Below are 22,099 nucleotides of genomic sequence, written 5' to 3'. Positions count from 1 at the left end.
GCTGGAAACCTCAAGCTGAGCACCATGACAATGTACTCTGATAACGAACAAACCAAGGGTCAGGGCCTCTCCGCTGTTCAGTGACCTCACCTCACCATCTCAGTGACTGTGCAAAGAGAAATAAGGGATGTGGTACTCTTGCTTTCTATATGTTGGCAGCAACAGCAGATCCTCCCAAAAGGCAGCTGCAACAGGCAGCTCTAAAAGGGCTGACAACTCAGCAGCTGGGGTCTCCACACCCCACTGGAGTATCCTGACCTGTGAGGTTGAACTACAGCATTACCAGAGGATAGGCAATTAATTAATCTCTGCTATAACTCATCAGTAAGTGTTCTCCGTTTGGGTGCTGGATACTGGAAGACATGAAGGACAAGAAAACCGAATGATATATGACAGGGAAAGAACAGGCCTCTAAATGGAGAGTTTGAGCTGATCCAGAAAGACAGAGTGTACATTTTATAACACAGTGACATCCAGCCCACAGAACACCATGTGCTGCATCCAGAAAGAGCATCGGTAGGTAAAGTTGTACACAGTACACAATTGTCTGATACACTGAAAGGCAATCCAATGGACCTCCATTCGGAGCTCAAGGGTTTTACCTTGAACAAAACAACAGCCACTTTTCTGTTCGGCGAGAAGGCTAAATATCTGAAGACACGCAAAGAGGAAGAAATACGAGCTAACTCTCCTCTTCATCCTCGCTCACAGTGCCATCCAGGTGACCGGCCAAATGTTCTGCCTGTTCCCTCATGTACTGCGCTTTTATCCTCTCCAGTTCTCTCAGCTCGGCCTCCAGTTTTAACCTGTGCGCTTCCCGCCGATTTTGAAGCAGCTTCATGGGAAACGGATTCATGTCACTGAAGGCAATATTCATAAGCTTCCTGGAAAAGGGTGAATGTGTTAGCCAGGCAAAAACAGGAGCCAAGAGGCTAGACTTAACGTATGTCCTGGAGAAGCCTGTGGAAATTCCTTCACATTCTATTCCCTCAAAAGGCTGGAATGGCTCTCAGAAATGGGGCAGCTTTCGCAAAGCGGAGCACACAGGCTGTGGCTGTTTGGCACCAGAATCTTCAATCTATCCCTCTCCCTGTGTTCCACACCTTCTGAGGAAGTGTGGGCACACATGAAAGCTCACACCTTGAATAAACCTTTGTTGGTCTTAAAGAAGCCATTGAACTCTAACTTTTGTTCTACATGTTCCTCAGGATTCTTCTTCAGGAACACCGATGTCTTTAGCCATCATACTGGTTTGATTATCAAAAACCAGCTATCCAAAATCTAATAATTTCAGGGAAATCTTTTCATGTATTTTTAAAGGATGCTTCATGTGTTCCTCAGGGATTCTGGAGCATATTCTATGTCCATGGAACACTCAGTTCAGACAGAGAACTGACTAGGCCTGTGTGGCCTCACCATCACTGTCTGAACAGAAAGATTGTACCCTGAAACACACAATGCCTCCTTCTGTCTCCCCATTGAAGGGGAAGATCAATTGTGGTGGGCACACTTCAGAAAAGTGTGTCTGCCATTGCTGATCTGCTCGTTGAAGATCTCTTGAAAAGCTTCTGAGGAACCTCATTAGCAGACCTAGTTTGTGTGAGGGGAACTCACTTTAGTCCTGATCTGTTTCTTCTAGGTTTCACTTCCTGGTTTCCAGTTTTCCTCAGAGAATGTGTGATTTCAATCTGTGGTTTCATTCCTGACCATCCTTTCTTATTTACATTTCAGTTTCTGCATTTCTTCAGTTTCCAGAACTAGAAACTGACTTTTCCCTACTTAAATTTCTGTCAGTTTCCAAGCCCTAAGCTCCTGACAAAATAGAAGAATCCACATATTTGTTACCTGCTGTCACCAATGGTTTTGGTGAAAAAACGAAGGTACTGGTAAATTTCCAGGCTGTCTTGGATCCTCAAAATTGCATCTTCATTGTATTTAAAGATTGCCAAAGCATAACGGAATATTACCTGGCGCAAAGGAAAACACAGCCTAAGATCAGAATTCATATCTAGTGTGGGCAGGAGGTAGCCACACCCTTGTAGATCATAGCTACGCCCTCACAGATAATTCTCATTTTCCTTGCTTGTAAGTTCCGGTTTCTTTTTTTTGGTGGGGGGCCGGGTGTGTGTTGCTGTTTTACATATTTTTCTCCCTCTAGTGGTTGATCTGATACAACATTGATTCATGTCAGGCATATCTCCCTGCAGATTTAAACTGCAGGTTTTTATGCAAGACATTCGCTGGAGTAATATTGAATCAACCACTGGAGGAAACAAAACACATATCAAATGGGGGGAAATGCTAAAGAAACAGGAACTTACAAGTGAGGAAAATAAAAATGCAGAAAAGCCCATAATGGTGGCAGCATTGAGAAAGAAAGATACACACTCAGTAGCCAGGGCTTTTTTTGTAGCAGGAACTCCTTTCATATTAGGCCACACCCCTTTTATGTAGCCAATCCTCCAAGAAGGCCTACTATAAGCTCCAGGAGGATTGGCTACATCAGGGGGTGTGTGGCCTAATATGCAAAGGAGTTCCTGCTACAAAAAAAAAAAGCCCCGAGTAAAACCATTGAAAGACCCAGATGCATGGCCAAATTAACCAGTGCTGCTGAAGCATCTTTGCCTGGAGACTAACATAGAAATGTTAAAATTGTACTTTTAAATATTTAAAAATATTTTATTATGTTTTAAATACTAAAATTATTAATAGGGTTTTTTTAAAAAAAAATTGAGTATGTGATCCTGTTTTATTCTGTGCTGGTCAAGGACCACTTTTAATAAAGATTGATTGATTTTGATCGAGTGGGATTTTATGCACAGATGGAAATGATTTCCTTACCTTTGTCCCTTCATACAGAAAGGCATCCCAGACCCTGAAGAGAATGTCACTGATAAGACTGTCTACAAATACAACCAGGAACCAGTTGAAGGTCACAAGAGCCAAGTCGATCCGGTGCTGCTCCAGGTGAGCCGTCAGCCTGGGAAGCTTCTCTGACAAAAAGTCTTTGAAGACTCTTTGATCAACCTGAATTTAGCAAAAAAAAAAAGGCAATAACAATGAATAACTTTGCTTAAAAAGGGTTTTATCCCAGAGACAGCCAATGGGCAACAGAGGCAGCTGCCCTGGGCCCTGCAGTAAGGGAACTTCAACTGCTTATGATCTCTTCTCCTCCAAAGATGGAAAAGAAGAGCAGGCCCCTCATCCCATGTGCACCTGCCCCAGATGGAGATGGAAAGTGCTGTCAAGGTGCAGCTGACTTATGGGGACCCTGTTTTAACACAAGAGACAAACAGGGCTTGCCATCGCCAGGTTTGCATACAGGGGGCTTGCCATCACCAGGTTTGCATAGCAACCCCAGATTTCCTTGGAGGTCTCTCATAGAAGTACTAACCACAGCTGACCCTGATTAGCTTCTGTGAGCTGATGAGATCAGGATAAGAGTGGGCCCTCTAGATATCTGCCAAATAGGCAACCCTATATTTGCCCAGAGTCTAACCACAGTTAGGAAATTAGAGGCACTCCACAGACTTACACAATCCTCTTCCTCCTTTTGTCACACATGGGCATTCACATACGCACCTTTTTCAGTTTTGAACTAAACATGGTTACCATTATGGTGGTGCTGGTGTTTTCACAAAGGACAGTTGGCCTAAACCACAGTTTCAATTACAGTTTGGCACTTGGCCTGGTTAGTGAATATGTTGATGTAGTTGCAGAGTTATCCATGGCCAACTCTCAAACTAAAGGGGGAAGGAGCTCACACTCTGCTCCTGACCATGGTTACGACATCATCAAGCATGAGGTCTGTGCCATACAAAAGTGTTCTAAACTAACTTCCCAAGTCCATACAGTGTTTCACCAAAAATGCTCCCAACCTTCCTATCCAGAACTGACAACATAAGCAAGTCCTTCCAGCCTGTTTGAGAACCAAAGCATTGAGGAATTATATTACAGAACTTGTTCAAAGGTTAGGTTATTCCCCAACAGAAAATTAAGAAGGAACTGAAACTGCGAATATTTCAGCATTTAGGAAATGAACAGATGACAGAACAACCACTCATCTTCCTTGTGTCAATTACTCAATTGCTCATGCAACAACCTGAGGGGGGGAAATGTCTACTGAAACCTCAACCCAGCTAAATCAATCAGTCTCTATACCAGAGATGTTGAACTCATTTGTTATGAGGGCCGGATCTGACATAAATGAGACCTTGTTGGGCCGTGCCATGTGTGTCATAAAATACAATGTCAGGTAGCAGAAATACAAACTTTACAAAGGACACAGACAAACACAATTAAAGATTTTTTAAAAAATCTTAAAATAAAACATGATTAAAATATTAGCACTCGTCTGTCTTAAAGGTGCTTTGTTTGTATCTCTCCCAATGGGATTCATGAAACTGGGCAAAGGAAACTCTGGGTCTTTCCTTCCTTCCCCAGAGGACCAGGAGGGGGAGGAGCCTCAGCCAATAGAAGGAAGAGAGGCTTGGCTCAGTAGCTCTTCTGTGCAATTGAGAGGGCCTGGCAAAGCAAGCTATTCTTCCCCAAGGGATGAGCCTCAGCAAATGGAGAAAATAGAGGCTTTGCTGTGTAGCTCCTGTGTGACTGAGCAAGCATGGCAAGCTCTGATGCAGAAGGAAGCAAGAGGAAGAAGGAAGCAGACGACAGCCAGTTGCTCAGGGGCCTTGATAGGAGTCCTCTAGGGGCCAGATTCAGCCCCCAGGCTGCATGTTTGACACCCCTGGCTCTATACTTTCAGTGGGTTTCAGAGGGCAGCCGTGATGGTCTGCAGTAGAACAGTTAGATTTTAGTCCAGTAGCACCTTAGAGACCAACAACGTTTTTGGGATGTAAGCTTTCAAGAATCAATGCTCCCTGCATCAAGTACAAATAGGAATAGAGATCTCTGAGTCTTTATATCCCAGTCAGAAGTTGGAAGGGATATACTGTAAAGAAGGAACTCATGATGCTAAGATACAATGCACATTGTAATCAGCTTGATTAGAGCACAAGGGAAATACTTGGGGGCAGAAAGTTAGCATCTGTCGTGAGATAAGAATCCTATATCTCTGTTTAGCCCTGGAGGGGTCCATTGTTCTGAACTTGTGAATGAAGTCGTATTCATTCACACAACTACCTTTTAAAAATAACAACTGTTGACAACTTACTGCATAGTTATTTCCAAATTAAATAGATGACTAACACTGCCATTAGAACATTCTTTGGGGAGTATGCCCTGGTGAACAGCCTTTAAGAAGGATTCTGTGTTGACCTGTTTTGGATTGCATTCTAAATTGTTTGGTTGCGTTAACAACTAGCTTTAGCTGAATCAGGGATTCGAGAGCAATTCTAAACAGACTTACGCTCTTCTAAATCCAGTCATCTTAGATGGCTGTCACTCTGCTTTGGACTGCACTATAAACAAAACATATAAGCGTAGCCCCATGGCACAGAGTGGTAAAGCTGCAGTATCAGGATGTACATGTGACGTTCTACAGTATACAGTGATGTGCTGAGAAATGCTAGAGTCTCCCACTATAAATGATGTTGACAAATGCTAACAATTAGCAGTACTTAAATTATACATACACTTTTAAATTATGTAAGCACAGATAGTGATAAGTTCAAATTCACTGGCACCTTTAAGACCAACAAAGCTTTATTCAAGATATAAGCTTTTCAGATAAAAGATACAAACTTATTCAAGGTATAAACTAATTCAAAAGTGTGTGTGTGAATAAAACTTGAATAGAATTTTGTTGCTCTTAAAGGTGCCACTGAATTAAAACTTTGTTCTATGGCTTCAGACCAACACGGCTGCCCATGAATACTGAATGCTTAGGAGTTTTTTCTTGCAAGTTTGAAGGTTCTCAGTTAACTATTCCAAACCATGCTCCACACACCCTTTGGGATACCCATTCAGAAGTCCCTTTTTCCAGGTTTTCTGAAAAGAATTCATTTTCTTATCCTAAGATAAAAGGTATATAATATATACTACCACTCACTTAAACACTTTCTGGATCAAAAAGGATGCAGTGAGGCTGGCAGATATGTGGGCCCCAGTGCAAGCCCTGGAAGAAGAAACACCAACATTTACTGCAGCCACCCACCAAATGTATCTAACAATTGGCTAGGGCTACCAGGTTGCCTGCTATGGTGGCCAAAAGGGGGGACCTCCTGGCTCGAGCCCTCCATTCCCCACTACCCCTTGACAGAGTGAGAGGGGGGGGTATGTAGGGTTTCTTTGGTGTCACACACCACTTTTGGTGCAAACGTGGAAACGATGTCCTTGTGTCAATGTAGCACCCTAGGATTCACCCAGAACTCTATGGTTGAATTCGAGGGGCTAACTATGAGTTACAGCACTGCCCCAACATGATGACATCAGTTCCAGTTTTGTGCTTCATACAAAGTTGCATGAAGGTATGATAGCAATTTTGTTTCCATTCTTCTTCAGATGCACATGGTGATTCCTTTATTATTATTTCCCCATTTTGGGGTAAGAATTTTGGAGAGCTCAACGATCACACAGGTTTTCAGGCATCACCATAAATTACATAGCATCAGGATTCAGAGATGAACTTTGGAAGGTTCACTATGCTGCCTACTGTGAGCTTCTGCCAAAATAAGCAAACATGTTGCTTTTTAAAATTGGGATGTTTACCATGGAAATCACACAAAGTTTACCACTTCGTTTACTGTTTAACAACTATGCCATAGAGGACCAAATATCTTTATCAGTGCATGAAAGCAATGCCCAAGTGGAAATTATTGATACAAAGGTGGGAGGGATTCAGAGGGTTTCCTTTTGACATCTTTCCCCCCAAACTTGCTAAAATTTAAATTAATAAAAATAGTATTTATCAGGGATGGCCAAACTTGCTTAATGTAAGAGCCACATAGAATAAATGTCAGATGTTTGAGAGCTGCAAAACATGAATGTCAGGGGAGGGAGGGAGGGAGGAAGATGGGGGGGAGAGAGATGTAGAAAGAAAGCAACTTTAACTTTGAATGCATTCTCCAAGCCGCCAACTGGCTTGGCTTAGAGAAGTGAGTTAAAGAGACAAATGCCTTCTCCAAGCCAACTGATGGGGCAGTGGGGGCTTTGAGAGCTGCACAATATGTGTGAAAGTCATATGTGGCTCTCGAACTGCAGTCTGGCCACCCTGGTATATATTATATATTAATGTATGTTATTCTATAGTCCACACAATGGGTTAAAATTAAACTGGGGGATTCACTGCTAGTGATGGCCATGACCACAGATAGCTTTAAAAGACATTAGCTGGATTAATGGAAGAGAAGTGCCTCAGTGGTTACCAGCCATAGTGACTGAAGGGCACCCCCATGTTCTGAGGCAGTGAACCACTGAATACCAGAGCTGGGAAGGGCACTCTCAGCAAAGATCTTGTCCTCTGTGCCCTGTTTGGTTGTCTGTCCAGAGCACCTGGTTGGCCACTGTATGAAACAGGGTATTAGATGGACCACTGGTCTGATCCAGCAGGGCTCCTTTTATGTTTTTTATCTTCTTACAAAGTTATTTTAGCAACTCCTCAGTCTCGTAAAGCCACAGGACATGTCTGAAAAGGGTGGGAAAGCCCCACTGTTTCATTTTAGCAACATCCAGTTCATTCTTACTAATCTGACCATGATGATACATTAAATCTGACCATTTAAATACATTAGGGAACTTCATGTCCTCTTTATTCAGTGACTTGCACAATGTAGCAAGAGACATTGATTTAGTGCATTTCCTATTTTTAACACAAGCCTGCATAATGGCTGCAGAGTTAAACCTTTTCACTTATTCCCCAATTAACAGTCTTCTCAGTTTGATAATCTCTGACACACTTATGAATGCTACCTTCTTTGTATTACCTGTGTTTTAACATCTGCAATCACAGATTTTAAATTGCAATTTATTGAATTTATTTATTGCTTTGAGATTGCCTGGGTATTGTGAGTCCAACAGTCCGAACAGCTACTAGGGCAGCATATGCCTTTAATACATTAATCTACAGATATCTATGTATTTAACTTGCATGATCTGTGTGTGCTTTTTACAAATACTATTGAATTATTATGAGACAGCAGGCTTTGGGCTTTTTTCGTTGTTTCTGATCCCGTTATGCTTCAGATTTATCCTCTGATTTCTGCCTTTAGTTTTCACTTCCCCCCTGGAGGGGTTTCAGCTCTTTTGATATCATTTTTCCCCCTGATGTTTTCCTAGAAACTGTCAGCTTTTTCCTAGTGCATAATGTTTCTATTGGTTTTCTTTGTCCCACCCATCTCTAGCCCACTTTTCAATGATTGGACTGTCATCATCATTAAACCACTCCATCTCCTCCTCTCCAGATGAGTGATTTGAGGGCTTTTTTAAAAAATGGGCCTGAAATATCGATACAATGCTGCAGTGTTATGATAGTTTAAGCAGGTTCTCTGAATCCCCAGTTTTCTTTATTTCTGTTTTTTAAGTAAGGCTCTAGCTCTTTCCTTCATGGAAAAAGGCATATCTCACCAAGGGAAAAGACTAGAGGCTTCCCTTAATTAAAAAAGAAAAGAAAACTGGGAATTCTCTTTGGCTGGGTCCATCCAAATATATATGCACCTTCCCATTTAAATTCAGTTATTTTCTGAACAGGGAGTCCACAAAGTAAACTGAATAGTCCCCAAACATCTTGTAAATTTAATATTTCATCTAATTACCATTTATGGAAGTTGATTCTCTAGAGTAGCATCTCTTTTTGTGGTGTAATGGTTAGGGTGTCGGACTAGGATCTGAGAGAAGCAGGTTTGAATCCCCATTCTGCCAAGGAAGGTTGCTGGGTGACCCTGGACCAGTCACGCTCTTGCAGCCTAGCCTACCTCAGAGGGTTATTCTGAGGATAAAATGGAGGAGAGGAGAATGATGTAAGCCACATTGGGAACTTAACTGAAGTAAACAAATTTATTTATTTTATTTTATGAGTGCATGAACCTGCCTTACACTGAATCAGACCATCGGACCTTCAAGCCTGGAATTGTTCACTCTGACTGGCAGTGGTTCTCCAGGATGACAGGTCCTTTCCACCACCTGTCACCTGTCCATTTCAATTGGAGATGCTGGAGATTGAGACCTGCCTGCCAAACCAATGCTCTGCCTCTGAGCCACCGCCCCACCTGCCCTCACTTTTCTCCACTTGTTGTTGTTGTTCAGTCGCACAGTTGAGTCCGACTCTTTGCGACCCCATGGACCAAGTCACGCCAGTTTCTTCCCCACAAGAACACAAAGCAGCTTACCGCATCATTCTCACCTCCACTGTATTCTGACAAAAGCCCGTGAGGTGGGTTAGGCTGAAAAAGAGTCACTGACCCAAGGTGACTCAGCAAGTTTCTGTGGCAGAGTGAGGATTTGGATTTGATTCTCCCAAATCCTAGCCTAACACTGTAACCGCTACACTAGCTCATTCCTCACATTGTAGCTAAGGCAGTTAGTAGAAATTCTATAAACCTGTGCCTCATTCTTCCCTAATACTTGTCTGTTTTAGATTCTGAGCTTAGAACAGGACCAGGGTTGGGTATGCTTAAAAAAAATAAATCCAAGTGCTTAGAGTTTTGAGTTGAAGTCCGGTCTTCCTATAATAATATAATATCCTGATTACAGTTAATTCTTTTTTTAAAAACCCACTTCTTTATGGCTATCCCATTGTTTTGCTCAGCTAGGTGTGCCAGATTTACCTGTGAGCCTATCAGTGTGTTGCTGTAGTAATCCGAAGGCATCAGATTCTCAACAATGTGAACCAGACACCAGAAAGCGTTTTCTTCCTCCTCAAGGACCAACAGGGCAATGGCTGCTAATCTAGGATGAATAAGACACGATTGTAAGCAAGACACTCATTCATATGGCTACAACCAGGGATTTTCACAACTGTGGTGCAGGAAATGGGCAGCATCTCTTAATATGGTGCCTGGGGGCTCCACAAATACCTTTCCTGGTGCCTGCCAATTGTTCTTAGGAAGCAGGTGAGACCAGGTAGGATCCCTTGCCCAGCAAGGCTTCTGATTGGCTGTGTAGGTTTTTAACAATCTTCTTACTTAAGCAACAGCTGCCAGCACAGTGTGATGGAATTTTGTAGCTAGCTTCACCCCCTGTGGCAGCCATTTTGTGGCTGCATGCACCAAACTGAGCCAGAGTTCCAAAAGAGCCCCCAAACTCAAAATTGGTGGAAACCACTGCTCTGGGGTACTCCCCAGGACCACTGTGAAAACAACACAGGGTAATGTTAAAGAGCCAGGGGATTCTTTGATACTCTCATTATGTACAAAAGCTCAAAGGAACACCCAGGTTCCCATTCAACGCTTAAACCAAAAAGCTTCTTCCCTGCCTCCAACGGTGTGATCAGCAACAGTGGAAACTTAAAGAAATTCCTGGCTCAGCGAATAGTTCTCTTTCTTGTGTTGATGTAGCTGGGTTGGATTGCAGCCACAGAGGACAAACGCAGCAACTTAATTCAAAAGGCATGCAAGCATTCTCAGTCATAATGGCTCAGTTCAGACACAATGAAAACATTTTATTTAACTCTGATTATTGTATGCTACCAGGGTTTGGCAGACAATAATTCAAACCCTGGTTGGGCTTGACAAATAATGATTTCAGCACCACTGCTCTTTCTTTTTTTCTCCAGAGCAGAGATCAGGCTAGTATCCTGTTCTGCCTACAACAAGAGCAATACTGGGGAACAATCCAAGGTTAAGACGGATTTCCATATTCACAAAACCACGGTTAAGACTAACTCTGGTGGGGGAACAGAAAGGGGAAGACAAACTTAACCCAAGCAAGTTGAATTAAGAAAGCAAGAGCTTATATGAAAATACATGTATTTAATACAAATTACGGTAGATACAAACAAATATAGGCCCAATAGTAGCCTCAAAACGGATAAGATCCTTCACAGGTATCAAACAGAAAACATATATGACCAAGACCATGTACATTTTGGCCGATTTGGCCTTTCTTGGTGGTCAAATATATATATTGCACATTAGCGCCGAGTAATACAATAAATACTAAAAATAGGACCGATAAAAATCATTTTATAAGAAATCCCAGTGACTCAAGGCAAGGATAAAATACAGAGGCCTCATTTTCAAATACCTTCTGCCCTGGCCATATACTTATGTCTTCAATTTTGTATCTTTCTCTCTTGGTCCAAGGTATATCCTCATGCAATTTGGAGTCTTGGACCCAAGAGAGAATGAACTTGGGGGTCATTACAGATTCCAGATATTCTTGCATATTTGGACCTCTGTATTACAAGCAATAATCATTACTACAGTTTCAAATTTCTACACTGCTTCATAATAATTGTCAAATACATAACCTTTTTTTTTAAAGTACAGCTAAATGGGGACTGTGGTGGAAAGTGCCACCAAGTCACAGTCAATTCAGGGCAATCCTTTAGGGCAGGGGTAGCCAAACTGTGGCTTGGTAGCCACATGTGGCTCTTTCACACATATTGTATGGCTCTTGAAGCCCTCCCTCACCCCATCAGCCAGCTTGGAGAACACATTTGTTTCTTTAAATCACTTCTCCAATCCAAGCCAGACAGTTGCTTAGAGAATGCATTAAAAGTTAAAGTTGCTTTCTTTCTGCTTCTCTCTCTCCTTCCTCCACCCATCTATTTGTTTTCCTCCCTCCCTCCCTTGTGGCTCTCAAATATCTAACATTTATTCTATGTGGCTCTTACGTTAAACAAGTTTGGCCACCCCTGCTTTGGAGTTTAGAAGGCAAGATATGAACAGAGCTGGGTTGCCATTGCCTGCTTCTGCACAACAACCCATCTTTCAGTTTGGTGTAGTGGTTAAGTGTTTGGATTCTTATCTTGGAGAATCAGGTTTGATTCCCCACTCCTCCATTTGCACCTGCTGGAATGGCCATGGGTTAGCCATAGCTCTCACAAGAGTTGTCCTTGAAAGGGCAGCTGCTGAAAGAGTTCTCTCAGCACCACCCACCTCACGGGGTGTCTGTTGTGCGGGGGGGGGGGGGGAGGGAAGAAGGTAAAGGAGATTGTGACCACTCTGAGACTGAGATTCAGAATATACGGCGGGATATAAATCTGATTTCTTCTTCTTCTTCCTTGGTAGTCTCCCATCCAATCAACAATGACCTGCTTAGCGTCCAAGATTGGACAAGATTGTCTACCCAGGGTCATCCAGGTTAGGGCAAATTGGGACTATTCAACCCTGATAATTAATAGACAAGGTGCATTTTGAAAGCATAGAAGAGTTAAAAATGGTAGACACAAATCATACCTGTTCAATCCCTGGCAGTAGCCAATGGTAGGGTTTTGCCGGGAGAATGCCAGCAAAACCCTTCGGAGTTTGGGAATGAGCTGAGAGGTAGGTGATGTAAAGTGTTTGTTGTTGGTCAGCGTGCGGGGCAGATCCAGCTCGATCTGACGGGAAGCTGGATGGTCAGCAGCCTCGCACTGCTTGAGCAAGTTCTTGTAGTGGCCAGGAGAACGGATATGCTGCACCTGATGACTCATGATCCATCTCCACACCCTCTGGCGGTGCTCGACTGGCACTCCACAGCGTAGTAGACTCTTTAACTCTGAGGAAGGGAGCAGTTCCCCAAGGTTATTCCACCGCTCAGAAAGGGATTTCTCCAGAGCATCGTGGTTCAGGAGGTGGCTGGACTTGATCTCCAGAGCCTGGATTTTTGCCAGAAGCTTCCAATCTTCGGCTTCATAGTCAGGAACTGTCATAAACCCATACTCATCGTATTGACTGGTCAGTGAGGAAAAAAAAGGAAGGGTGGGAGTAGGGAATCAGATTACTGTGGCTATTGATTGATCAATCATATGCCTATTACCCAACCGTATTTAAAAATTTCCATCTTACCAAGTCTTGAAAGTAGGTACCTTCTTGAGATATCATACACTAACCTTAAACTTTCATCAGTAGCTTAAATTAACTAGATCCAGGTGGGCAGCTGTAGAAGCAGCAGAACAAAGTTTGAGTCCAGGGGCACCTTTAAAACCAACAAAATTATATTCAAGGCATGAGCTTTCGTGTGCATGCACACTTTCTTAAAGGTGCCACTGGACTCAAACTTTGTTTTAAAGTCACTTGCTTGCTGTCAGACATCAAGACCGTATTTAATCTCTGTTTCTCAAGTGTGGCCCCCATCTGTGGATACCTAAATCCAAGCTGATACTAAACAGGTGTTCCTGTAAACCTGGGAGACTCTTTTTTAAAAAGTACATTGAAGGAGTTAAATTCTCCCGCAAATAAAAGTGTTGTCTGAACTCACTTAACTTGAATCTGGAGAGCTGGCAGTGCCAGACTCAAGGGGACTCTCCAGGCCTGACTATGGCAGACACTGGGAGATGCTCTGAGCCTGGCTGCAGCTCCCAGACACCACCAGTGCTGCGGCCATGTTCTAAGGTGACTGCTGGGGCCTGGAGCCACACCAGGCTCAGAGTTAGAAAATTTGGAGATCCAGACCTCTGCCTGGGATCCCCAACTCCATTAGGATTCTCTTTTATGGATGGTTAGAGACTGGCCAAGTTACCCAGGCCTCCAGAGACAGAGAGAGAAATACAGAGAGAACTGTTGCTCTGGAAAAAAAGCTGTTTGTTAGTTCTTAAAACCATAAACAAGTTATACTCAATAGCATGTAGAAAATTCCCATAACACACAAAAAAACCCAATACGTTATAGTGCACTGTATATTTAATATAAAGGAATATTCCTCTCCGTTCACCAAGGACCTTCACCAACAGCCCTGAGCACTGAAAAGACTACCCATATATACTGTTTGGGCATCCATAGAATACAAGGCAAGATGTCACTCAGGAATGAGAGGGGGCATAAGAAGAACCAGAACCAGCCCCTTGCTGACAGTGTGAACTTTTGCTAGTATGAACTTGTGCTAGGTACGAACTCAAGCAAAAGTGCATCTGCAGGCCAAGACGTTAATTTTTGCACATAAACTGTTAGTGACAGAGCAAAGGCTTATGGGATAAATAACCTAACAAAAAGGTATAAGCTAACTTAACCTAATACATGAGAATATAGAAATGGCTGTTTTCACTTATAATTCTGCCACACTCAGTGTGGAAGGGAGATGAGGTTCCCACTGCGAGTCTGGTGTGCCCCTCCTTGTATCTTCTGTTACAGTAACATACCACTGGTCTAAAAAAGTAGCCTAGTGTGCCCCTTGGTGTGGCACCTCTGATCAGAATTTTCCTTCACCAACTAAAACTGCCCCCTGTCACACAGTGGCCAAGGCCCAGATGCCATCAGGAGGTTCACCAGCAGGGCCGGAACTCCAGAAGCCCTCCCACTGTTGCCCCCCCCACCAGCACCAATAATACAGAGCATCACTTCTACATTGTGACATTACTTGATTGGGCTCTGTTGAACAGGAACGGTGGCTTCCTCCTTCACGCTCCACTGCAGTGCCTCCTGGATTAGGCCCTTCACCATTTCCACATGGTCACTGGCCAAGTCCGGCAGTCCTTGCAGCTTCCGCAGCATCATCAGGTATTTGCTCTCGATCTGACAGTTGTGGGCTTGCAGGCGAGCACACTGTGACATAAAAGTGAGGGTTGCTGCAGCTAGGCACAATTGCTGATCGGGACATTTTTGCATCAAGAGCAACACTGTGGACAATTCTGAACCTCCTTTGACTTCCCCATCACACGTTTTGGGAGCAAAGGTGTGCAGCCTTCTAGAATCATACAGTGGGAAGGGACCCCCGGGGTCATCTAGTTCAGCCCTCTGCAGGAATTTCACAAATACCTCCCCCTAAGTTCATAGGATCAGCATTGCTGTCAGTTGGCCATCTAGCCTCTGTTTAAAAACCTCCAAGGAAGGAGAGCCACCACCTTCTGAGGAAGCCTGTTCCACTGGCTGGTGAACGGGAGCAGACTGTCTGAATTCTCAAGCTTAAAGGGAGGTCAATGGGGATTTTATAAGAGCCAAGTTTTCCCACTTTTGGCAACATTGCAGTTTTTTATCCACCTACTGCAGAAACATATATATGACAAAACCAGCAAATGTCAGTGGTAATCATCCTCTTTGTTACATTTTGTTTCTTAGTCACAGTGAAGTGTGAAGGAATTTTAAGAGAGCTGGTTGAAATGTAGGCAATTCACATTTTACAGAGAGATAGAAAATCTTTCTACAAATCTGAAAGCAGAGGAAAGAGCACAGCCAAAAACGATGGTTCCCCAAAGAGCACATAAGCTTGGCTTCTTACTTTCATCAGAAGGATCTTCTCTCTCTGTGCCACTGTGCTCCAGATTTTAGTAACCTGGTGGATTTCAGAATTCAAAAACTGGTTCTGCGTTTTATAGGCTTCTAGGTCATCCTGGCAAAAAAGAAGAAGAAAATCATTCAAAACAAACTGTCCACACAACTATTTACTTCATTAGCTGTGGGGGAAGGAGGGCTAGAACAAAAGCCTTTGTTCTCTTTGACCATTGATGCTACAATCATACAGATAACACCCCACTGTAAAGTCATTGTTCTGGTAAGTTTTGTCAGGCCTCCATTTTATCCTCACAACCCCGTGGGGGTAAACAACACTGTGAGAGAATACCTGCCCCAAGGTCCCCCAATGAGCTTCCATGGCTGAGTGGGTTCTGAACTGCCCAGATCTCTGCCCACCATTTTAACTACTACACCCCTCTGGTTCTCATGTGACCAGATTAGTTGTTTGTTATCTAGCAGCTATTAAGGCTTAGTTCTCATTTCAGCCCATAACTGGGAAGCCTTTCAAACTGCTTATATTGGGGCTGGGGGAACCTGCTCATGTAAAAATCTAGCATGTCAGGGGGAGAGCTAGTATACAACCCTTTTCAACATGCCAGGTTTGTTTGTGGAAGGTTTTTTCAGGGGGAGTGAGCTACAGAGCATTTAATCAGCTGTGGTGTAGTGGTTCAGAGTGGCAGACTCTAATCTGGAGAATCAGGTTTGATTCCCCACTCCTCTGCGTGAAGCCTATTAGATGACCTGGGCTAGTCATAGTTCTCTCAGGGTTGTTCTCTCAGAGCTCTCTCAGCCCCACCTAAATCACAGAGTATCTTTTGTGGGGTAAGGAAGGGAAGGTGATTGTAAGTCACTCCAAGACTCCTTTGGGTAGTGAAGAGCAGAGTAAAAAACCAACTCTTCTTCATACAAATCACACCTACAAGGATGCATCAGACAAAACAAAAAGCATAGTACTATGGAGCATGAGGTGAAACTGGAAGAGTGTGGTGACAAAATGGCTGCCTGACACTGTGCCCCACTGCCCTGGCTGAGCCTGTTTCTGGCTTTGCCTCAGGAGTACCTTCAAATGTTCAATCTCTTCCTGCTGCTTGTACAAGGTTTCTGTAGCAATGGTATCTGCCTCCTCTGACATTTCTTTGGTGAGTTGTTCTGTCAGCTTTAGGACAACCTGCTGCTTGGCCTGGTTCTTGTCCATCAGGAGTTGCACATGGGCCTGCAGTTCCTCGACATGCTCTTCCTTCAAAGCAAGCCGATGTTCCAGATCCTTCCTCTCTGTTTCCAGCGCTTCAACCCGCTTGTTCAGCTCTGCAATCTGCCTGACTTTGTGCCTCACCAACTCCAGCCTGTCCTTCTCCTTCGCTGTGGCCAGGTACCTGCAGGACTCTCGCTTCTCTTGCTGAGCTGCTTCCAGAGCTTTGTGGAGAAGTTTAACCAGTTCCTGAGGAAGAAAACACACACACACAAAAAAAACCCCTCACAATTTTGCAGTTCATCAGTTCTAGAAGTCCTGTTTTAGTGCTGACAGAAGTGTTTCAGTGTATATAAAATGGTGTCTTCAAAGTTTTTTTTTGTAGAAAAAGCCCAGCAGGAACATATTTGCGCATTAGGCCACACCCCACCACCAAGCCAGCCAGAACTGCGTTCCTGCTTTAAAAAAAAAAAAAAAACCTGGGTGTATTTATTTTTATTTATTACATTTCTTATCCTGCTCTTCCCCCAAGGAGCTCAGGGTGATGTACATTGTTCTCCTCTCTGCCACTTTATCTTCACATCAGCCCTGTATGGTAGGTTAAGCTGAGAGAGGGTGAGTGGCCCAAGATCACCCACTAAGCTTCCATGGCACAAGCATGGATTTGAACCTGGGTCTCCCAAATCCTAGTCTGGCACTTAACCACCACACCAATCCAGCTGTCTCTGCACCTGATGTGAGGTAGATATTTTTCTCACCATTTGCCAGTTTGATACAGTTCACTAAGCTATAGTTAGATAAAAGAACTCCCCACAGGGCAGCAAAATTGTCTTTATGTGTCCTTATAAACGCAACCAAATCTAACATTTCTGAGTGCATAAAGACAATTTCTGGGGGAATGCTCCAGAACAGAGTTCCAGAATCTCTCTGTGGAAACAAAATTCTCAAAAAATGTCTAAATGTTCATGAGGGTCACTAGGAAGCATGACAGTCTTTGATCCAACAAAGTACCGTATGTTAAAATATTATCGCTTCAAGGTCATCATTTAGTGTTAGGTATCCAAAGCAAGAGCTGAAAATGAACTGAGGAAGCTGGTGACATGTCTAAAGTTTGGAAATTGCTTTAAAGTAGAGATGTTCATAGAGCATGAAAATAATATTGTTTCAAAGAATCCTGTACATTTCTCTTCATTCCCCTCTTCAGAGTTCTGGCACCTCTTTTTCCAGAAAAAAAGGCCCTGCCAAACCCAAATGTGGCCTTATTCACATGTGCACATTCCCCACTTAGAAGACTGCAGTATCAGGTGAGGACTCACATATATGAATTAGAACAAATACTATAAAGAAAGCTTTCATAATACAGGGACCACACATTACCTCAGCCATAACTTTCTATAAAGTCGTATCATACATTCACTGCAGGTCATCAAATGTTTACATGCATGAGTGAAATGAACCGTCAAAAGGCTGTTCAGCTTTGCATTAGATTTTTAAAAATCAGCACAAGCCATGGGAAAATGTCCTTTCTCTGCAAATACATAGTTATCTACATGCCATCTAAAAGGAAACATCACTGCTCTTCATTGTGTTCTACATTTTAAGGTCACACTCCACATTTTCAAGAACACAGACTGTCATCCCAGGAAGAAATAACTCCCAACAACTGATTTATAACAATTCTGACTTGGGCTTCAGCTTTGTTTGAATAAACAACGGACAAGGGCAAACCCTTAATTTGGTTATGGGAAACATTCCCTTACAGGAATGTTTGGTTATGGGAAACATTCCCTTACAGGTTGCCATACCATTGCAATCATAACAATAATTAGGCAACAAGGTTTGGGTTCAAGTCCTCTCTAACTCATAAGCTCACAGCATGGTCTTAGACAAATCACTCTCGTCCCAGCCTACTTTATAGTGCTGCTCAGGGCTTTTTTTTGTAGCAGAAACTCCTTTGCATATTAGGCCACACACCCCTGATATAGCCAATCCTTCTGGAGCTTACAGTAGGCCCTGTACTAATAGTCCTGTAAGCTCTTGGAAGATTGGTTACATCAGGGGCTGTGGCCTAATATGCAAAGGAGTTCCTGCTACAAAAAAGACCCTTAGCTGCTGTGAGGATAAAGCAGAAAGTCAGATGTATGACATGGTTATGGTTATGGTTTCAGATTCAAACTCCAGGACACAAGCTGGGAAAGCTTCATGCCCAAGTCCATGGAGATCTGCTACCAGTCGAAGTTATTGGACTAGACAGACTCACAGTCTGACTCAGTGTAAGACGGCTTCATGTGCCACTCTAAGTTCCTGGGTGGAAAGACAGAACAGAAATATGACCAAACATTTCTGATCCTGAACAGGAAAAGAGTAACACATTTCTATCATATGATGTTGAGCTAACTTTCCATTCCAGATGAAGGTTCAGAATGACTTGAAGCCACAACCAATTCAGAAATATTGTTCTGAATACAATTCAGAAGAATCAAAGAAAGCTGACATTTTATCCCAATACTTTAGACCGGACTTTCTCAACATGGTGCCCAAGGGCACCATGACGGCCTGACAGTACCTTTCCTGGAGCTTGCCAAGCTTTTCAGAAAGTGGATGGGCCCATTGTAAGGCAGGACTTGTTATTGGCTGCCCTCATTCAAATGAAAAGGTTTTTCATGGGAGCAGCAGGTGGCACTGGAGAATCAGAAGGACTAGCATATATTCATATTTGTGGTTCCATCCCTCCTTCAGGATTTCTTTCCTTTTATTTCCCCTTCTCTTTCTCCCTTCCTCCTCCCAGGCTTTCCTTCATTTCTTTTTATTCCCCTTCCACAATTCTTTAATAAAGCATGGCAGCCATTTTGGATTTGGCTCTGACTCCTGTGGCAGCCATTTTGGAATGGCACTCTCCATGCCCTCTCAAAATTCCAAAGATGCCCGGAGGCGCAAAAAAAGTTAGGGACCCGTTTTAGATGGACCAACTGGATGACATGTTTTAAAGACAGGCCAGATAAGCAGGCATTAATCTTGCGCAACAGGATGATGAATGTATACAAATTAAGAACTAAATTAAAGGGCATTTATAAAAGAGTTTTGTTTGTTCCTTAAGAACTTCAAATGTGTAATCAAGTTTGGTTTGGTAAAGCTGGTACGCTGCAAGCATACATCACACTAAACCATGGTTTGTTTAAACTGTGTACAACAAACGCTGGTTAGTCAATGATAGAAATAACTATACTATGACAGGTTTTCTCATGCACATATTTTCATGATCTGATCAGGACGGTTGCATGCAAGAAAAGAAGCCTTAGCCTCCCCTCTCATGGATTCCTTGATCTGAAAGAGTTCCAGAAAGCAGATAATTGCTCCGCTGGGAAAACAGATACAATCATAGAGTTGTAAGGGATCTCCAGAGTCATCTAGTCCAACCCCCTGCACAATCCACAAATACCTCCGCCACAAACACCCTCAGTGATACCTGCTCTATGCTCAGAAGATGGCAAAAAAAACCCCTCTATCAGGATCCCTGGCCAAAGTGGCCTGGAGAAAAATTGCTGCCTGGCCCCAGAGTGGCAAACAGCATTTCCCTGGCATGTAAGAAAGGACCACAAGAACTAACTGATGCAACACTTCCTGCCCTCCTTCCCACATTCTGCCTAAGTTCACAGAATCAGCATTGCTGTCAGATGGCCATCTAGCCTCTGTTTAAAAACCTTCACAGGAGAGCCCACTACCTCCTGAGGAAGCCTGTTCCACTGAGGAACCGCTCTATCAGAAAATTCTTCTTAATGTTTAGCTGGAAACTCTTTTGATTCAACTCGTTAGTTCTTGTCTGACCTTCCAGAACAACAGAAAACAATTCTGTATCATCTTCTACATGATAGCCCTTCAAGTACTTGAAGATGGTGATCATATAACTTCTCAGTCATCTCCTCTGCAGACTAAACACGCCCAGCTCCTTCAAACTTTCCTCACAGGACTTGGTCCCCAGACCCCTCATTATCTTCATCACCCTCCTCTGGACCCATTCCAGCTTGTCTATATCCTTCTCAAATTGTGGTTCCCAAATAATATTGTGCTCTTAAATTGTAGTACCCAGATATGTACCCCTATAAGGTCACGTCCGGCACCCAATGGGACACTCTCTAGAGCCACTGCAGTTTGGGACAACAGTGTGAAGAGGAAGATGCAGAGTGGAATTTGAACCCACCCCCTATACACACAGGAAGCATAGAGCTTCTAGAACATATCTGTGACCCAGCCCAGGAAAAAAGATATTGTGTTGTTAGGCATCCTTGCACACAAAGTTTGTAAACAAAACTAAAATTCCTGCTTCCATTCTTCTTCCCAGCCAGGAAGATCTCTGCACTGCTATCTATATGGCCCTCTGGCCACATTACTACTAAAAAAATAATGCTTTATGAAGTCAGACATTGCAACAGAACACAGTGCAATTAAAAAACCAGCTTGAAGCTCTAATCTGAAATCTTTTTAGGTACCAGCCACAAACAAAGAAAGTACGATTTGTTGGACTATCTCCACACCTATCAACCAGCCAGTCACTGCAATTTACAACTACAACTTCCTAACCTTTTTCGAAAACAGTTCAGTTTAAAGAAGAAGGAACGTGTCAATTTCAAGAAGCAGCTACAGACAGGAAATTTTTAAAAAATCAGGGTTTTCCCCACCCACCCCGTTCTACAATTTTTGTCCACTATTGAAGTCCACTTCCAATCACTGCCATAAAAGTTCAGAATATACTCCCCCAAATACATAAATATTAATGAATAGAAAGGGATAACTATGACATTTAATTTGCTAGGATACTTTCCCACACCCACCAGAGCACATGTCAGAACAAAAAGAACTTGATCTTGTATACTGAAGACACACCACTTGAATTGTCAGCACAATGATATATACAACAGGACGGTTTGCAGTTCCTGGATGTATTAAACCAAGGGCCTTCAATGAATAGGCTGGGACCCAATCTGGTGGGTTATGGGGCCCCACCTCAGGGTCGCAAAGCCCTATGGAGCTACTATCTATTTGCTGCCATTTATTTATTTTATTGGATTTATATCCCGCCCTCCCCGGTGAAGCAGGCTCAGAAAGACCTGCTGCTAGAGTGCATGTGATATTATTTCTGCTTAAAATGGATGATAAAGAAAGCAAGGCAACCCTGACATAATTTTAGTTACTTTGACATCCAATCAGATTTTTTATATATAAGAAATAATAATCATTCCTTTTATTAGCAGAGTAGGGATGCTGTATGCAATCAGGTAGGATGCCTAAATGTGGAGGGGGGGAGAGACCTGGGATCTAAGGCAGCGAAGCAGTTGAGTTTGGAAGTAAACTGGCCTACTTTTCTGACCATCTTATTAGGCGGTGTTCTTGTTTTCCATCATAATGAATGCGGCCAGTTCGTTAACTAGTGGTATGCCAGAAAATAGGGTTGGTAACCTCCAGGGGATGGTTGGAGATCTCCCGCTATTACAACTGCTTTCCAGGAGACAGAGATCAGTTCACCTGGAGAAAATGGCTGCTTTGGATTGTGGGACTCTATGGCATTTATACCTCATTGATGTCCCTCCCCACCCAAACCTGGCCCTCCTCAGAATTCACCCTCAAAATCTCTAAGTATTTCCCAATCCAG

General features: G+C 43.1%; 1 protein-coding gene across 1 annotated transcript in view; it reads right to left on the bottom strand.

Annotated features, from left to right (window-relative positions):
• Nucleotides 1–432: 432 nt before the first annotated feature.
• The window catches only part of TBC1D2 (TBC1 domain family member 2), a 33,046-nt gene continuing 11,379 nt past the window's right edge, over nt 433–22,099 (bottom strand). Inside the window, exons 6-13 of the mRNA XM_060236984.1 lie at nt 16,324–16,701; nt 15,250–15,360; nt 14,392–14,576; nt 12,294–12,770; nt 9,720–9,840; nt 2,842–3,027; nt 1,846–1,967; nt 433–884 (exon numbers count right to left, since the gene is read on the bottom strand). Of these exons, the coding sequence (XP_060092967.1) occupies nt 683–884; nt 1,846–1,967; nt 2,842–3,027; nt 9,720–9,840; nt 12,294–12,770; nt 14,392–14,576; nt 15,250–15,360; nt 16,324–16,701 (1,782 nt within the window). The 3' untranslated portion in view covers nt 433–682. The remainder of the gene's footprint in view (nt 885–1,845; nt 1,968–2,841; nt 3,028–9,719; nt 9,841–12,293; nt 12,771–14,391; nt 14,577–15,249; nt 15,361–16,323; nt 16,702–22,099) is intronic.

The sequence above is a fragment of the Heteronotia binoei genome, chromosome 4 (assembly GCF_032191835.1).
Source record: "Heteronotia binoei isolate CCM8104 ecotype False Entrance Well chromosome 4, APGP_CSIRO_Hbin_v1, whole genome shotgun sequence".
NCBI lineage: Eukaryota > Metazoa > Chordata > Lepidosauria > Squamata > Gekkonidae > Heteronotia > Heteronotia binoei.
The sequence above is the reverse complement of the archived record's forward strand: the minus strand, read 5'-3'. Positions and strand labels throughout refer to the sequence as shown.